The 13,891-nt window shown below is 40.2% G+C and overlaps 1 protein-coding gene across 2 annotated transcripts in view; it reads right to left on the reverse strand.

The window, feature by feature from the left end:
- TMEM87A (transmembrane protein 87A) overlaps positions 1-13,891 on the reverse strand; it is a 32,744-nt gene that overhangs the window by 7,742 nt on the left and 11,111 nt on the right. For both annotated transcript variants that reach the window (XM_054971360.1, XM_054971359.1), the window contains exons 5-14: positions 12,652-12,705; positions 12,520-12,567; positions 12,115-12,280; positions 10,900-10,961; positions 9,478-9,661; positions 8,470-8,569; positions 6,883-6,976; positions 2,639-2,711; positions 1,631-1,735; positions 304-362 (exon numbers count right to left, since the gene is read on the reverse strand). In XM_054971360.1, coding sequence (XP_054827335.1) covers positions 304-362; positions 1,631-1,735; positions 2,639-2,711; positions 6,883-6,976; positions 8,470-8,569; positions 9,478-9,661; positions 10,900-10,961; positions 12,115-12,280; positions 12,520-12,567; positions 12,652-12,705 — 945 coding nt within the window. The remainder of the gene's footprint in view (positions 1-303; positions 363-1,630; positions 1,736-2,638; positions 2,712-6,882; positions 6,977-8,469; positions 8,570-9,477; positions 9,662-10,899; positions 10,962-12,114; positions 12,281-12,519; positions 12,568-12,651; positions 12,706-13,891) is intronic.

Raw genomic sequence — 13,891 nt, forward strand, 5'->3', positions numbered from 1 at the left:
AGGTAGAAATCCTACAGTAAATTCATCAGTAATTCTTACCCACCATTTATATAGCAGAAACAAAATATCAGGCTGGATCCTGACTAAATTTTCCAATGGTAGACTAGAACTTTGCTGTCTCCCACCTCCCACTACAGCCCACTCATCTCCACAAAATGCTGCTGCTGTGATAGGGGACCCGGTAGAATGAGGGGGGTCTGAGGCAGAGAGAGGGAACTGGTGGAAATTGCCAGTTTAGTCTGGATCCAACCCATTTTGTGGAAGTGTCAGTTATAACATATTTTTAAAAGGAATCAAACTTACCGACTGACAATTTACTAGCCTGAATTTCACAGTGGTCCAGATGATAAAAACAACAGATGCTGATGGTTTAAAAAAATGATAAAAGCATAGCAAGTTAGACTGAGCTGCATAACTTCTCTTTAAATATTTTACATTGTAAAGTCTATTTTATTTTACTTATTACAGTTAGATCCCACCTTTTCAATCCTGGAGCTCAAGCCAGTTTACAAAGGACTACCATTAAGTCTCCAGTCTAGGTGCTAACCAGACTCAAATTTGCTTAGCTTCAGCAAAGTTGCTGGATCATGTAGCCTACAGCTATCACCCAGAGGCAAGATAGGGTTATTTTAAATAGGCTACATGAGACTAATAGCTCAGAAGGCTGGGTTTGTAATCATTTTACATTTCTTTAACCATGCACTAAAAGAAGATAAAAATGTTGGAGCACCTAGCTTCTTATTCTTCTAAAGCAAACAGGCAATATTGAGAAATGTAAATTCATTTACAGAACCCACTGGGTTCTCACAATTTCCCAGTCAGCTCAACAGATGTGTTAAGTGGCACATAAGCTTGCCTCTTACTAGGGTTTTTTATGTTTCAGCAATAGGAAAGACCTGTCCAGAACAACATGGCAAGAGTTACCAAGCCATGAAGCGTCAACATGCTTGTTTGCTTTAATGGTTTTTTAAAGTTCTCAATTAAGTATACAGGCACACTGAACTGACAGCAAGAGATGCTGCTAAATGGTCATGCGCTGACAGAATTAGAACAGATATATCAAAGAATATCTTGCTCATAGTGCCATATAAAAATTGAGCTATTCATGGGGAGAAATAATCCACTCTGTTAGTGTAACAGTGATTCAGAGCACCCAAAGACAAGACAGGGGTTTCTTCAAACTCAAGGACTCCCTGGGTATACAGAAAAACACTAGCTTGTAAAAAGACATCCCCCACCCACCAAAAAACACAACCAGATAAGGAATGAGCACTAAAGTGGCCGTATAGTTAAGGTCCATCAGTTCTTACATTCTACCACTATTATGCCTGAAAATTGCCCTCTAGAAGACAGAAATTTGATGGTTGGTTAAAAAATAAACACAGAGGGAAGCGGGGGGGGGCGGGATTCACTCACTTAAGACTCTAAGACGAGATCCTCTGGCAGGAGATAATCTGGGGCAGGGGAAATTTTCCCATCCATTTACAGAGCAATCCTAAGCAGGCCTACTTGGAAGTAAGTCCCACTTTATTCAATGAGGCTTACTCCCACTTAAGTATTCTTAGGATTGCAGCCTTAGTCTCCCTCCTGATTCCTCAAAGACCACCAAATTGTGACCTCTAAAGCTCACCTGCTATTGCCAAGATGAGAGTGTTGGTGAAATGTCGATAGAGAGAGAGCTTCACTACATTTCTCCGAAGTTTTAGCAGTTTCATTGTCTGAGTCAAACTGATGAATATGTATGGTAAGTCAAGAAAAAATAAACTTAACTATACACTGTGTACACACAGACAGTGGCATTCCATAGGAACATGTTACAGTAGCTTTCCAACAGGACTATTAAATATCAGTGGGAAGATCACCCAGTATTTCTCCATTATGCTTCTGTAAACCCTTTCTCCCAGGACTGAGTCGAATATTATGGCGCTGATTTGAATGAGACCCAAAATACTTTTGTGTGATGTTGCTCCAAAAGCAGTTATCTTTGAAACTGGGTGACAACTCTTAACTGCATGAAATATGCAGCAATGGTGTGAAGCCGCTCCATGCATTCAGGGAATCCATGTGGTGATTTTTCTAAACTATACAGTTTCAGCACAGAGCACCATCAAATGCAATTAATTTTCAGCACCTTCTACATAGGGGCTGAAAACAGAGTTACGCCACAAGAAAAACCATAATATTTCTTGGGCTTCCTTCAGAAGACTGGTTACCAAAAGTGTGATAACTATTCATTCTATCAGTACAAAACTCTTCCTACAGCAGAAATACACAGCAAGAACCCACACTTCCTGCTAGAACCCAATGACATCACTGTACTAAGAAGCACGATAATATCCATCACTTACATCCACGAGTGACTTCATCAAATTTGTCACACAAATCTTGTGAAAGTACAGCTTTCAACAATGCAGTCAGGCTTATAGGCACGCATTGTGACACATTTTTTACTCAGAAGGAATCCTATTGGATTCAATGGGGCTTTCAACCTCATAGGTGCAGTCAAATTACAGTCTTAAATAATTGTGGTTGTGAAGTAAAATATTTGAATCGTGCAAAAAATCTGCAGTGGAATGCCACCCACCATGAAAACCCAACTCCCAAGAAATTAGCACTCCAGCAAATAAGACAGTGAAGGATATCCACCAGCAAAGGGCAGTATCTAGGAAAGCCAATGGAATAAAAGCCAAGGAGGCAAGATCATTCTGTGCCTAGAGACAAAGAGAAAAAAAGCATTGAGGTCAAAGAAGATTGGAAGCAAGATACAAGACTTAAGCACCCAGTTGCCAGTTGTTATGTTACTATCAGAGATAACGAACACAGTCCCCAAAGATGTAAATATGCCTTTTCTTTGTTCAATGAAGCAAGTGGTTAGAATCAAGCCAATCAAGAGTATTTTGCAGAGAAGCTGAAAGCTACCACTTCTGGTAACTTACATTCATTCACATTGTATACACTGCCACTATAATGCCTGAAAGAACTGCTCATCATAAAACCAAGATGATTTATTTGTCTCATAGGTCAAAAAATCATTAGCATGCCAAGGATCTTGCACGCTCACTAGCTTAATGAAAATTCACTGTGCATTTATAAAGTTAAATTGGAATTTTGAAACTTCAAAAATTATTCAGTGAAATAAGGGCAAGTTATGAGCACATGCATGTTCAGTAAATAAGCCTTCTCTGTGGAATGTCTTCCCCAAACAAAAATGGTGGCTACTTGCCCAATTGAATGCAGAGGTGGCAGCTGAGCCACAATAGCAGAGCTAGTTATTTGGGAGTGGGATCCCAGGAGAGAGACAGACAGAAAGAATAACTGAGAGAGGTAGATGGAGTAAAGAAAGAGGTTCTTTAAACTGATACATTTCTGATTTTTTTTCTGTGTTGAAAAATGCTGTTCGCCCATTCTACCTGGTGAGAAAGCTAAGGAACTATTACCCTCATTAATGGAAACCTAAAGTCCACACTAGACTTGACCAAGCAGCAGCCTCATCTATTTAAACCTAGGTCTTGCCTACTAGTGTATAGAACAAGGGGTGGAAGGTATAATGTTCAGAAGAACAGATTAGGGGAATAAGCTTTCTTTACATCTGCTACTCCCCATCACCACAGCCCCACAGAAGCACTTTTCTATATAGCTGAGCTCAAATAATAGAAGTGTACTCGGCTCAGAGGGAAGAAAAATACTTGGGGTGATATTGGGGAAGAGAGGTTGGACACAGGCATCCGGAGAGGGCAGAATCAACACATACTCTTTTTGGTGTTACCCACTTACTCTTTTTGTTGTTATGATCACTCTTTGTTTTTTTTTTCTATATGACTGGAGCAAATGCAGATTTAAACACAGATTTGCCACTTTTGTGTCAAGCTTGGTCCTCTTTGGACCAAGTTATCCTCTTTGGGATAACTTTTAGTTATGGAATTTGTACTGAATTGACTTATATATCTGTAATTTCAGTCTATTTGGAACTATGTGGGCTTTCAGGTTGTTTAAATATTTTGTTTTATCTTTTGCTTTTTTCATTTTTACTGAAATTTTTAAAAGAAGAGCCCAGCCTTCTCTTGGATCCAACTATCAGAATTACCCTCTATTCAGATGTCATGGAAAAACAGAAGTTTGTCACAGCCACAAGCCTGGGTTTGTCATCTTGCTTGCCCACTCCCTCCCTTCTTCCATTGCACAAAGCACAACTGAAGACTTCCCCATTTCAAATATCTTCAAAATCCAACTTAATATGGGTACTTGAACGCTACTCTATCCAAACACCAGTATTTAGATATCAGAACAAACTGATCAAAACCAGGAAGTCTTCAATCATGCTCTGTGCGCAAGATGAGAGGAAGAGAACAGGTATGTTAAAACACAACAGGTCATGTTTTGACTATGATAAACAAATCTTTTTGCTTGTGTCATATGAATGCAACCTTAATTTACATTTAATGTATCAAAAATTCATTGCATTCAGCACTTAGACATTATGAAAAAGAGGCTTAGTAAATAAAACTTAGTAAATAAATTTAGACCATTTTCAAGCGAGAGTGCTTAACCTGAACTGATACCTAATATGGTAAATTAGTTTGGTGGTAGGCAGCATGCGCAGCCATTAGTACCAGTCTACTATGGAGAGTCCAAAATAGACTATTCCTTTACTGAAACACTGCCATGGAGGTCTACAAGAATCATACCTCATAATAACTGGACACATAATAGGGCAGGATTGTAAAAAGTTACTTGCCCATTCAGCTAGACCCATGTTCAAACTCCTTCTGCCACAGAAGCTTGCCAGATCACCTTGGACCAGTCACACACTTTCAGCCTAACCTACCTCACTGGATTGTTGTGAAGATAAAATGGAAGAGGAGAGAATGCAGCAAGTCACTTTGGGTCCCCTTTGGGGAGAAAAGTGGGAATAAATGAAGTAAATAAACAGATTTGCGATGAATCATCTCCTAGCAACCAGGCAGGGAAACATTACAGCAGCTTTTTTTCCCTTTTGGGTTACAACCAGAGTGTATGTATGGATATGGGTTGGTAAATACCTTTGTGGACTAGAGTCTTTTGTGAACTTATTTTCAAGGCTATATTAGAGAACAAAACCACAGGGAAAATGCAAGGTAGCTCAAGGGGCGTTTTCAAAACATCCTCCTACAGCAGGTTATGATGTCTTCATGATACAAATTACCAGCAGGGTTTTTTGCCAAATCAGAGCCCAGATTCTACTGCAAATAACCACTACTTCTTAGATTACTCTGACTGAGCCCAAGTCCAATTTCTTCTCCTTATCAAACAAAGAAAATAGTGCATACTGGTTATTATTCACTCTCAATATGTTCTTAAACCAAGAAAATTGAATTGTACAAATCCACACCCAACTAAAATGAAAACATTCACAGAGCGCACAATCCAGAAAAAGTAAAGCATTCTTAAGTTGAAACCGATGAAGCTTCAGCAATGAACAATTAAGATCTTCAGCTCTTTGACGTTCACAGTTCTCTGTCTAGGCCTGTTGCTTATTGGTCCTAGTACTGGTGAGTGCTGTCATTCATCCTAATTCAAGCATAAGATGGTGCTATGCTCTAAAAACAAAGCAGTACAAATGTGCAAGGATCATGCTGGTGAGATGAGAGAATGACACAAGGGCAATTTAACTAGCCTTTTGCTCTCTTTGCATATAGTTCAATGAGAAATTTCTCAGCTACATAAAAACTGCATCAAACATCTAGGATGTGGATACATTAAAAATCACACTGAAAACTTCTGAAAGGATATCCAATAAATAATACAGGAGTCAATGACAGACAATCCGAAGTTAGCCACCACAGCCATAAAGCCATGGAAAAACTGGAAAAGTACCAAAGAGAGAATCATGTGTATTGAAATACAAGGAGAAATTAAAGCAATTGCTATTTAACAAGGATCAGCATCAAAGTGAGGAGCAATAGTCACTAAGCGGCTATCAAAAATGAGAAGAACAAGCCATCCAGACATACATCATGCAAACACTCTTCCAAGGATAACCAAAGCCGTAAGTATACATAGTTAGGCAAGTATCAACTAGCCAATACAAACATAAAAATTAATACATACATATAAAATTTACAGTTCTCTTCAAACACAACAGAAGAATACTTGAATAGTATGCTATACTTTCAGATTACCAAATGATTTCCAGTAGAATATAACTACGCATTTAGAAACCTAGAACATTTTATCACATGGAAATCTATGTAAATGGGATTTTGTTTGTTTGTTTTAGCAATATCTCAATCACTTACTAAAATCCACTAGGAAAGAAAGATCCTTTAAATTTCTCTTCATTTACTGTAGACTTCTGTTCACTTCTGCACTGCAAGTTAGCTCACTTCCATTCCACACAACATAGTCTGCATTGCCTAAAATTTTTTTGGATCTGGTTGCTGGTCCCTTTTTAGAGGCACCACGGCACAGCTGTACAAGAGGCAACAAGAATGGTAACAAAATGCTGCCGAAATATAAAGAAGGAGCTGCCAAAATATAAACAAGGAGCACCTGAATGTGTGCTTCATTTTTTGAATTTGGGATGGAGTGTATGGGCACGTGCACAGATGAACATGCACACGCCAAGGAAACAGTGGAGACAACTAGAGAAAAGGTAGGGGTTTCCCACAAAATATAATTGGTAAAATGTGATTTGCATGATAGTCTATACAAAGTTTTGAAGTACAATACATTTCAACAGGGCAAACAGCTTTGAACATGTTTTTGCAGAAAAGGTGTTGGTCAGATGAACAGCAAAAAGTAAGTTCAGTTAAATTAAAAGTACTCTAGGAAATCGATTCACAGCACAACAAATCAACCACAGCTATGACTGTAAGTAGAAAACTCCACGAAATGATTACTAACCCCTGTGACTCTAAGGACTCCTTCCATGCCAGAAAATAATAAATAGAGGGCTCCAGCCACGATTACTTTGTGAAGAGTTACTCCAAGACGAGGTCTGCAAAGGGAAGAAGAGAAGTTTCAAAACAAAGTCTGTATGCAAACAGAGGAGTCTAGAGGAGTAAAGTATTTTGATAATATTGTGATGTTACATACAACAAGAATCAAATTTGCAACATACACAAAAGCAAGTCACAGCAGGTTTGGATTTGATCTTTTTTCCTTGGTCTACTACCTGCAAGTAACAAATGAAAGCATACCACGACATAATTTCAGGGAGAGTAAAAATATGTGGGGTGGCCATATTAATATGTTGATTCAAAAGATGCAACACCATAAAGGCTAACAAATTTGTATTCTAGCATGAGCTTATATGATCTGGAGCCCACTTCTTCAGATACAATGAATGAATCTTCACTGTGCACTTGTTTTATGGACTGCATAGTGACTGATGATCCATTCACTGCATTGAAAGAAATAGGCTCTTGTCCCCAAAAACTTATCCTGAAATAGAACTATGTTAGTCTTTATGGTGCCTATTTATTTTTTACAAGTGTAATTTACACTTGTAAATTACAGCATTTGGAATGCTTCATCAAAATACTACTAATAATAATAATAACTGCACTTATACCGCTCTTTTAAAGAGATTAGTGCCTCACCCAGAGCAGTGAACAAGTTAGTGTTATTATTATCCCCACAATACAGCTGGGGAGCTAGGAGGAGTGGCTTACCCAAGGCCACCTACTGAGCTAGAGGCAGTAGTGAGATTCGAAGCAGTAGAGTATGGATTTGCAGCCAAACTACTTAACCACACTGCTATAGCAGCTCTCCCAAGGTGCCACAGGAGGTCTCACCAGTAGCATGATAAATGGACCAATAGGGCTTTTTTTCTAGGAAAGGTGGTGAAACTCTCAAGAGGGGAGAAACACACAGAAGAAAAGTGTTCCTGCTTTGAAATGTCCCACTGCTTTTTTCAGCTGAGGGGGGAAAGGAGGAGGGGGTCCCTCCTCCCTCTCCCCTCAGCTGAAAAAGCTGCCAACATTTTAAAACAGTTTTTTTCAGCTGGTGGGAAGGGAATCCCCCTCCTGTCAGCTGAAAAAAACTGCTGGCTTTGAAAGCAGCAACACTTTTCTTGTGTGGCAAGAAAAGTGTTGCTGCTTTCAAATGCCCCGCTGCTTTTTTCATCTGAAAAAAGTGGACGTTTGAAAGCAGTGTTGCAGCTTTCAAGGCCTGCAGGTTTTTTCAGCTGATGGGGGATCCCCCTCCCATAAGCTAAAAAGTGGTGGGTTTTGAAAGCAACATTTTTCTTGCTCCTTTCAGCAACATTTTTCTTGCTTTGCTCTTTGCCCAAAGTTAAAGAGCTGAATGCCTTGGGCTGCACACAGGAGGAAACAGCATAAGGGAGTGAGGTCACCAGACATGCGATTACTTTCAAGAGGTGCCAGAATGCTGTTCCACTGTGTTCCGGCTGAAAAAAAGCCCCAAATATGAATAAAACAACATTTAATGACACAGAATTACAATGTATGAAACTTCAGAGACACTTACTTGACTATCCCATATCCCAGGCTCACTATGATAACAAGAGTTCGAGCAAGTGAACGCTTCAGTGCCGAAAGCAGCTCAGCTAGTATCACTGCCCCCTGGACTGTAAATAAACAAAACACAGTCAGACTGGGTTACAAACCATATTGTGTAGGATTTATCCATTACTCTACAACAACCAAAATACGCTGATTTTACTCCCAAACTTATGTTACAAGATCAAGTACTTCATTGATGAAATATTAAAATAGAAGCTATATTAAACTGTGAAAGGGGTATATGTATCTTTAGGCACATCAGATCACTTTGGAGTAAGCATGCTAAAATCATGGCCGTCATCTACATTACTCTTTTTATTACAGCAGCTCACAGGATGCAAAGTCACTTTGGAAACAGATATTCAGGTTTTCATGAGAAAATATTCCAACTGCTTTTATCTACCATAATTTTCAGTAGGATGATCTGATTGATATCACCTGCAGATAGTGACATATATGGAGAGTCTAAGGACCAAATTACATGTTACATTTTCCCTAGGGATGTCCCTGGGTCAGCTCAAGAAGTGCCATATTCAGATTGGGGGCACAGAGCACAGAGAGAGGGAGCTTAGCCCAACCTTTGAATCAGCCCCAGAGAGCTTCTATCTGTCCCACCATGGGCTCCATGTGTACTGACAGACTACATGTTATGCTTTCCCAACAGGGCAAGAAACACCCCCAGGGCTATTTCTGATAGAGAAAAAGGCATATGGAATATGTCTAAATTCCCCCTCTTCAAACAATACAGTCCTGATCCAAAACAGGGACATGCATACCTGGGAAGTGCAGATCTCCAGAACACATCTGTGAAACTGACCCAGGGATTTCTTCAGAGAAAATGTAATGTGTACTTAGGTCCTGACATGTTTTTATACTTTCATTTTTTAAAACGAAATCACTAAGAAAAGTTGTTTAAAAGTAATTCACACCCTTCTCCTTTCAAACAAACTTATTTAATGATGATTCCACATACCAGATTCTCCTTTGTAGCGGATATTCTGAAATTCTGCATAAAAGACAGCTTTCTCCAACATTCCCAGTAAGATAACTGCACCAATCCAGAACTGGATCCTTAGGAGGTCTCGCCAGTAGCAAGCTGACCAGGCAAGCCACAGAACTCCAAACAACACATATACTATACACATCACCATGAAAAACTATTAGATAGAAACAAAGACAAGTTGGAAGTTAATAGGAGCAGTACAAACCAGTGCTTCTATAGTTGCTTACATGGATTTTGCTTGCTTAGATTTTCTTAGATTTGACCACTTTTCAGAGTTCAAAGATTAGAGTTAAAATTCTAAAACAATGAAGGATTTTAGTGAATTTAACTCAGCTTGAATCTGTTTCTAGATTTTGTGACTAAATACTTTTTACTCTGAGCATATCCTTTTCTGATTCTTTCCTGGTTCTGCTTAGAAATACCCAAACTAACAGAATCAAAGTAATTCATCCAGATCTAAAGAACAATATTATTTTCTATTTACACAAAGAAAATGAAGAGAAGTTTCATTGTACTGTCACAGTTAAAGGGCAGATGGCCTAGAAAGGGCAACTTAAAAGCACTGCTTAGCAGTCACTGGCAATCACAAATATCTCCCCTATTTTCCTGTGAATCTGAAATAGCCTACAACCTCTCTAGACAGGGACTAACTCTTACAGTATAGATGTTTGCTTTTATTTTCTTCATGTATAGTCTACTTTCTCACTGAGGCTTAAGGTGGATGACACAACAATGTAATGAGAGCCATACACACACAATGAACAGAAACAAACAACCACCAGGATTAAAAATTAGAATAGTGCACGCAATCATATACTATATACAAATAAATAGTGTAACAAACAATGAAACAACACCAGATTACAAAATTAGTGAAAGTATGTATAGAAAATAAAGCAATGAAAACTACCTAACATTTCATAGAAATTAGTCACACTCTATCCTCTTTATAAAAAAGCCTTTCAGAACAATTCCATTTTACACATTCTGTGCATGGGAGCCTTTCTGACCATTTCACCAGGTGGGAGCCACAACACAGACCGCTCAGGTATGGGCAGCTGTTCATCTTACCCATTTTCAGGGTGGCACCTTCAGAAGGTTTCACTCAGATGAACACAACAATCACACCGAAGCATATCAGAAGAGGTGGTCCTGCAGATATGTGGGTCCTAGACCAATAATAGTGACTGCTGCCTGGATTAACTACCACCCCCCTCCAATGCTCCATCGGCCCACCTCCTGAGCCTGGTCCAATGTAGATGAGACTAGGAGGAATTTTCAATAGCTATGAAAAAACTCTTCACTTCACCAGCACACTATCACAACAGCTTTTTCCCTTAAACTTAAAAACTAGGTATAGCCATGTTAATTCACAGGACTAGATTGACTTACAATCATAAGCGGATAATCTGCAAGAGAGAGGTACTCATATGGTCCCCTGACTTCCACAATCACTGTCAAAAGACAACCAAAAAAGATAGCAGGGAATCAGTATTATTGTTATAAAATCTCAGTCACATAAATTCATATCATTTCATAGCATTATTTAGAAGGGTGTGCCTTACTTTTGCACTATCTGCACACCTTTTAAGAACTTGAAAATATACCACTGTTTTCCCCTTAAAATCACATCTGGTCAATTAATATAGAGATATCTCATCATTCTTCCTGAATATGCTTCCTACAGTGCAATGATCATACCCACTTTGACGGACAGCAGCACCTTAGGGAAAAAAAGTTAACAGGTTTTATACCTGTTCAGTAGAGTTTGCAGAATATAACTTTCAACAAATAATGTTGCCATAAACAAGCGTGCAGATCCTCTATGATTTAAATCCTGCCTACAAGTCCCAGGACAGATGGATTTCCATCCATGGAAACTCAACTTTCCCACCATTGCAGAAATGCCCCCAGATGCTACTCCCATGGGATACAGTTCCCAAGAATAGCTTGGTAGGGAATCAGAAGTCTGCTACCGGAGGGATAAAATTGGTGAAAATCACCCGCTTTTTTGTGGGCAGAAATATTAAGTGTGATCCAACTGTAAATTTTGTACATTAATCTACTACTTAGTAAGGTTTTTTGTCTGCATATGTGTCCCTTTAAGTGTTGGCCTACTATGTTTTTTTTCTAGACATTCTAACCCAACCAAGATTTTTTTCTTCTCCTGAATAGGCCATCTCCTTTTCTCTCTGCTAATCTTTATGAAGAAATTCCCATACACGAGGGACAAGAATCAACAGAAAAGAGATCTGGGATCTCTCTTTATTTCAAGACTGAACTGGGGGTGGGGAAGGTCATTCTATCTTGATGAAAAAGCTCCACACACCTGGATAGAATATGGAGACGAGGGTAAGAACCAGTATGTCTTCAGACATTTCTCTACTGACTGGTTAAAAATATCTGAGATTTCATTTATTTCTGTTTGAGAGACTCAGTCTGTCCTCAGGCAGCATCCACAATTCTACTTGAAATGAATCAAAGTCCCACTCCTAAGCTTTAGGAGAGATACAATCCTGGAGATTAGCTATCCTTCTGATTTGGTTCTTGATGTTTAAGCATTCCCAAGAACATTCCAAAACATATAAATTATTATATATGGCTTACTGGTAATAAGTGTTTCTTGGGGATCAGAAGTAGCCATAACTTTTGGTAACCCTTCATTTGTCATTCTTTTTTCTTTCACGCTGGCCTCTTTCAAGGGTGAAACACCTATCTGCACAATAAAGATGTAAGGTCCATCTTTCCAGGTTTTCATCACAGCATTCATTGCCTTAAAAAAATTGAGAGTATAAATTATCACAAACAGAAAGTCGGGGACAACCAAAATAAAAACCTTCTTTCCTAAGAACTCAAGAAACAGATGATTCTTCCCTATAAAGAAAATTACTTCAGTGGAAAAGAGAACAATTCCTACCTATCTTCAAAAGCAACAAACACATTATGTTAATCTGCTGTGGGAACTACAAGCAAAGTTATTATTATCGATTATATCATTCCTCATATACTTACAGATTTATCTGCTTCAAAAGTTTGGTTTGTTCCATTCTGTCTCTTATCCTTAAAGACAAAAACAGCTTTGATCAAACCTCCAGAAAAATGTTTTTCATCTGAAAATTCCCATATATATAGTTTAAAAAATACCTCTGGTTTTCCTTGTGAGAGACCTTCTGGATGAAGAAATTCTTTGTAGAAAAACTAATGAAAAATTAAGAAAAAATTACATATGATACAAGGCACACCATTGTCTGACTTCTTTGAGTGGCCCAGAATATATACATAACTATTTGGATAATTAGGACGAACCAAACTACATTGACACAGAATTACAGGGGGACACTAAGATCAGGTACTCAGGACTAGACATGGGCATGAACAGCATTACAAACGCAAAAAAGCCCACGAACAGCCTGTTCGGCTGTTAGCGAACAGACTGTTTGTGAGGCCCCATTCCAAATGGTGGTCATTGGAAGCCTCGTTGCTGTTCGTCAAGACAGACAGTCTGGCACCTGCAATCAATTCCCATGGCAACTCAGGCAGGGATTGTCTGAACTCCTGCTGTTGCCCTGGAAACCTGGAATCAAAGAGGAGTTTAAATGCCTGTTTCCGTGCCGCTGCTCAGCACAGAAAGGGGCATTTAAACCCCTGAATCAGCTGCTCGTCGGGGGCTTCCCCTACCAGCGGCTGAGTGCCGGTTCCCCTCTCCTGGTGCGAGAGGGATGGGGAGAATCTCCCCGCTCATCTTAGCACCAGGAGAGCCGGCGCCGCGTGGCTTCTTCTTCCCAGTGCAAGAGAGACAGGAAGAATCTACCCGCCCCGCTCACACAGGGCAGGAGCAGCCCCGGGGCACCAGCCCTGCCGGGTGTGAGTGGGACAGGAAGAATCTCTCTGCCCTGCTCGCACGGGGCAGGAGCAGCCCCAGGGCTCCAGCCCTGCCGGGTGTGAGTGGAACAGGAAGAATCTCCCTGCCCTGCTTGCACGGGGCAGGAGCAACCCGAGGGCACCGACCCTGCCGGATGCAAGTGGGACAGGGAGAATCTCCCCGCACGGCTCGCACCACGCAGAAGCCCAGCAATGCTGGAGTGGGCAGGGGGGCTGGGGGCTGGGGTTTTTTAAAGGGCCCTGCCGCTTGAAAGTGGCAGGACAGGGCCCTTTAAACTATCAGCTGGCAGGCGGCAGGGGGGAATCCCTCCCCCGCCACCTGCTGATAGTTAAAGGGATCTTTAAAGGGCCAGGTAGGTGGATTAGAGGGGAGGGGGCTAAGGGGGGGTTGGGGTGTGGGTGGGTGGGGGCTGCAGGCCCCCACGAACAACAAACATGTTCGTGACAGCATCATGTTCATCGATGTTCGTTGTTCGTGGACGGCAACGAACCACGAACAGCG

Source organism: Eublepharis macularius, chromosome 2 (assembly GCF_028583425.1).
Source record: "Eublepharis macularius isolate TG4126 chromosome 2, MPM_Emac_v1.0, whole genome shotgun sequence".
Classification (NCBI taxonomy): Eukaryota; Metazoa; Chordata; class Lepidosauria; order Squamata; family Eublepharidae; genus Eublepharis; species Eublepharis macularius.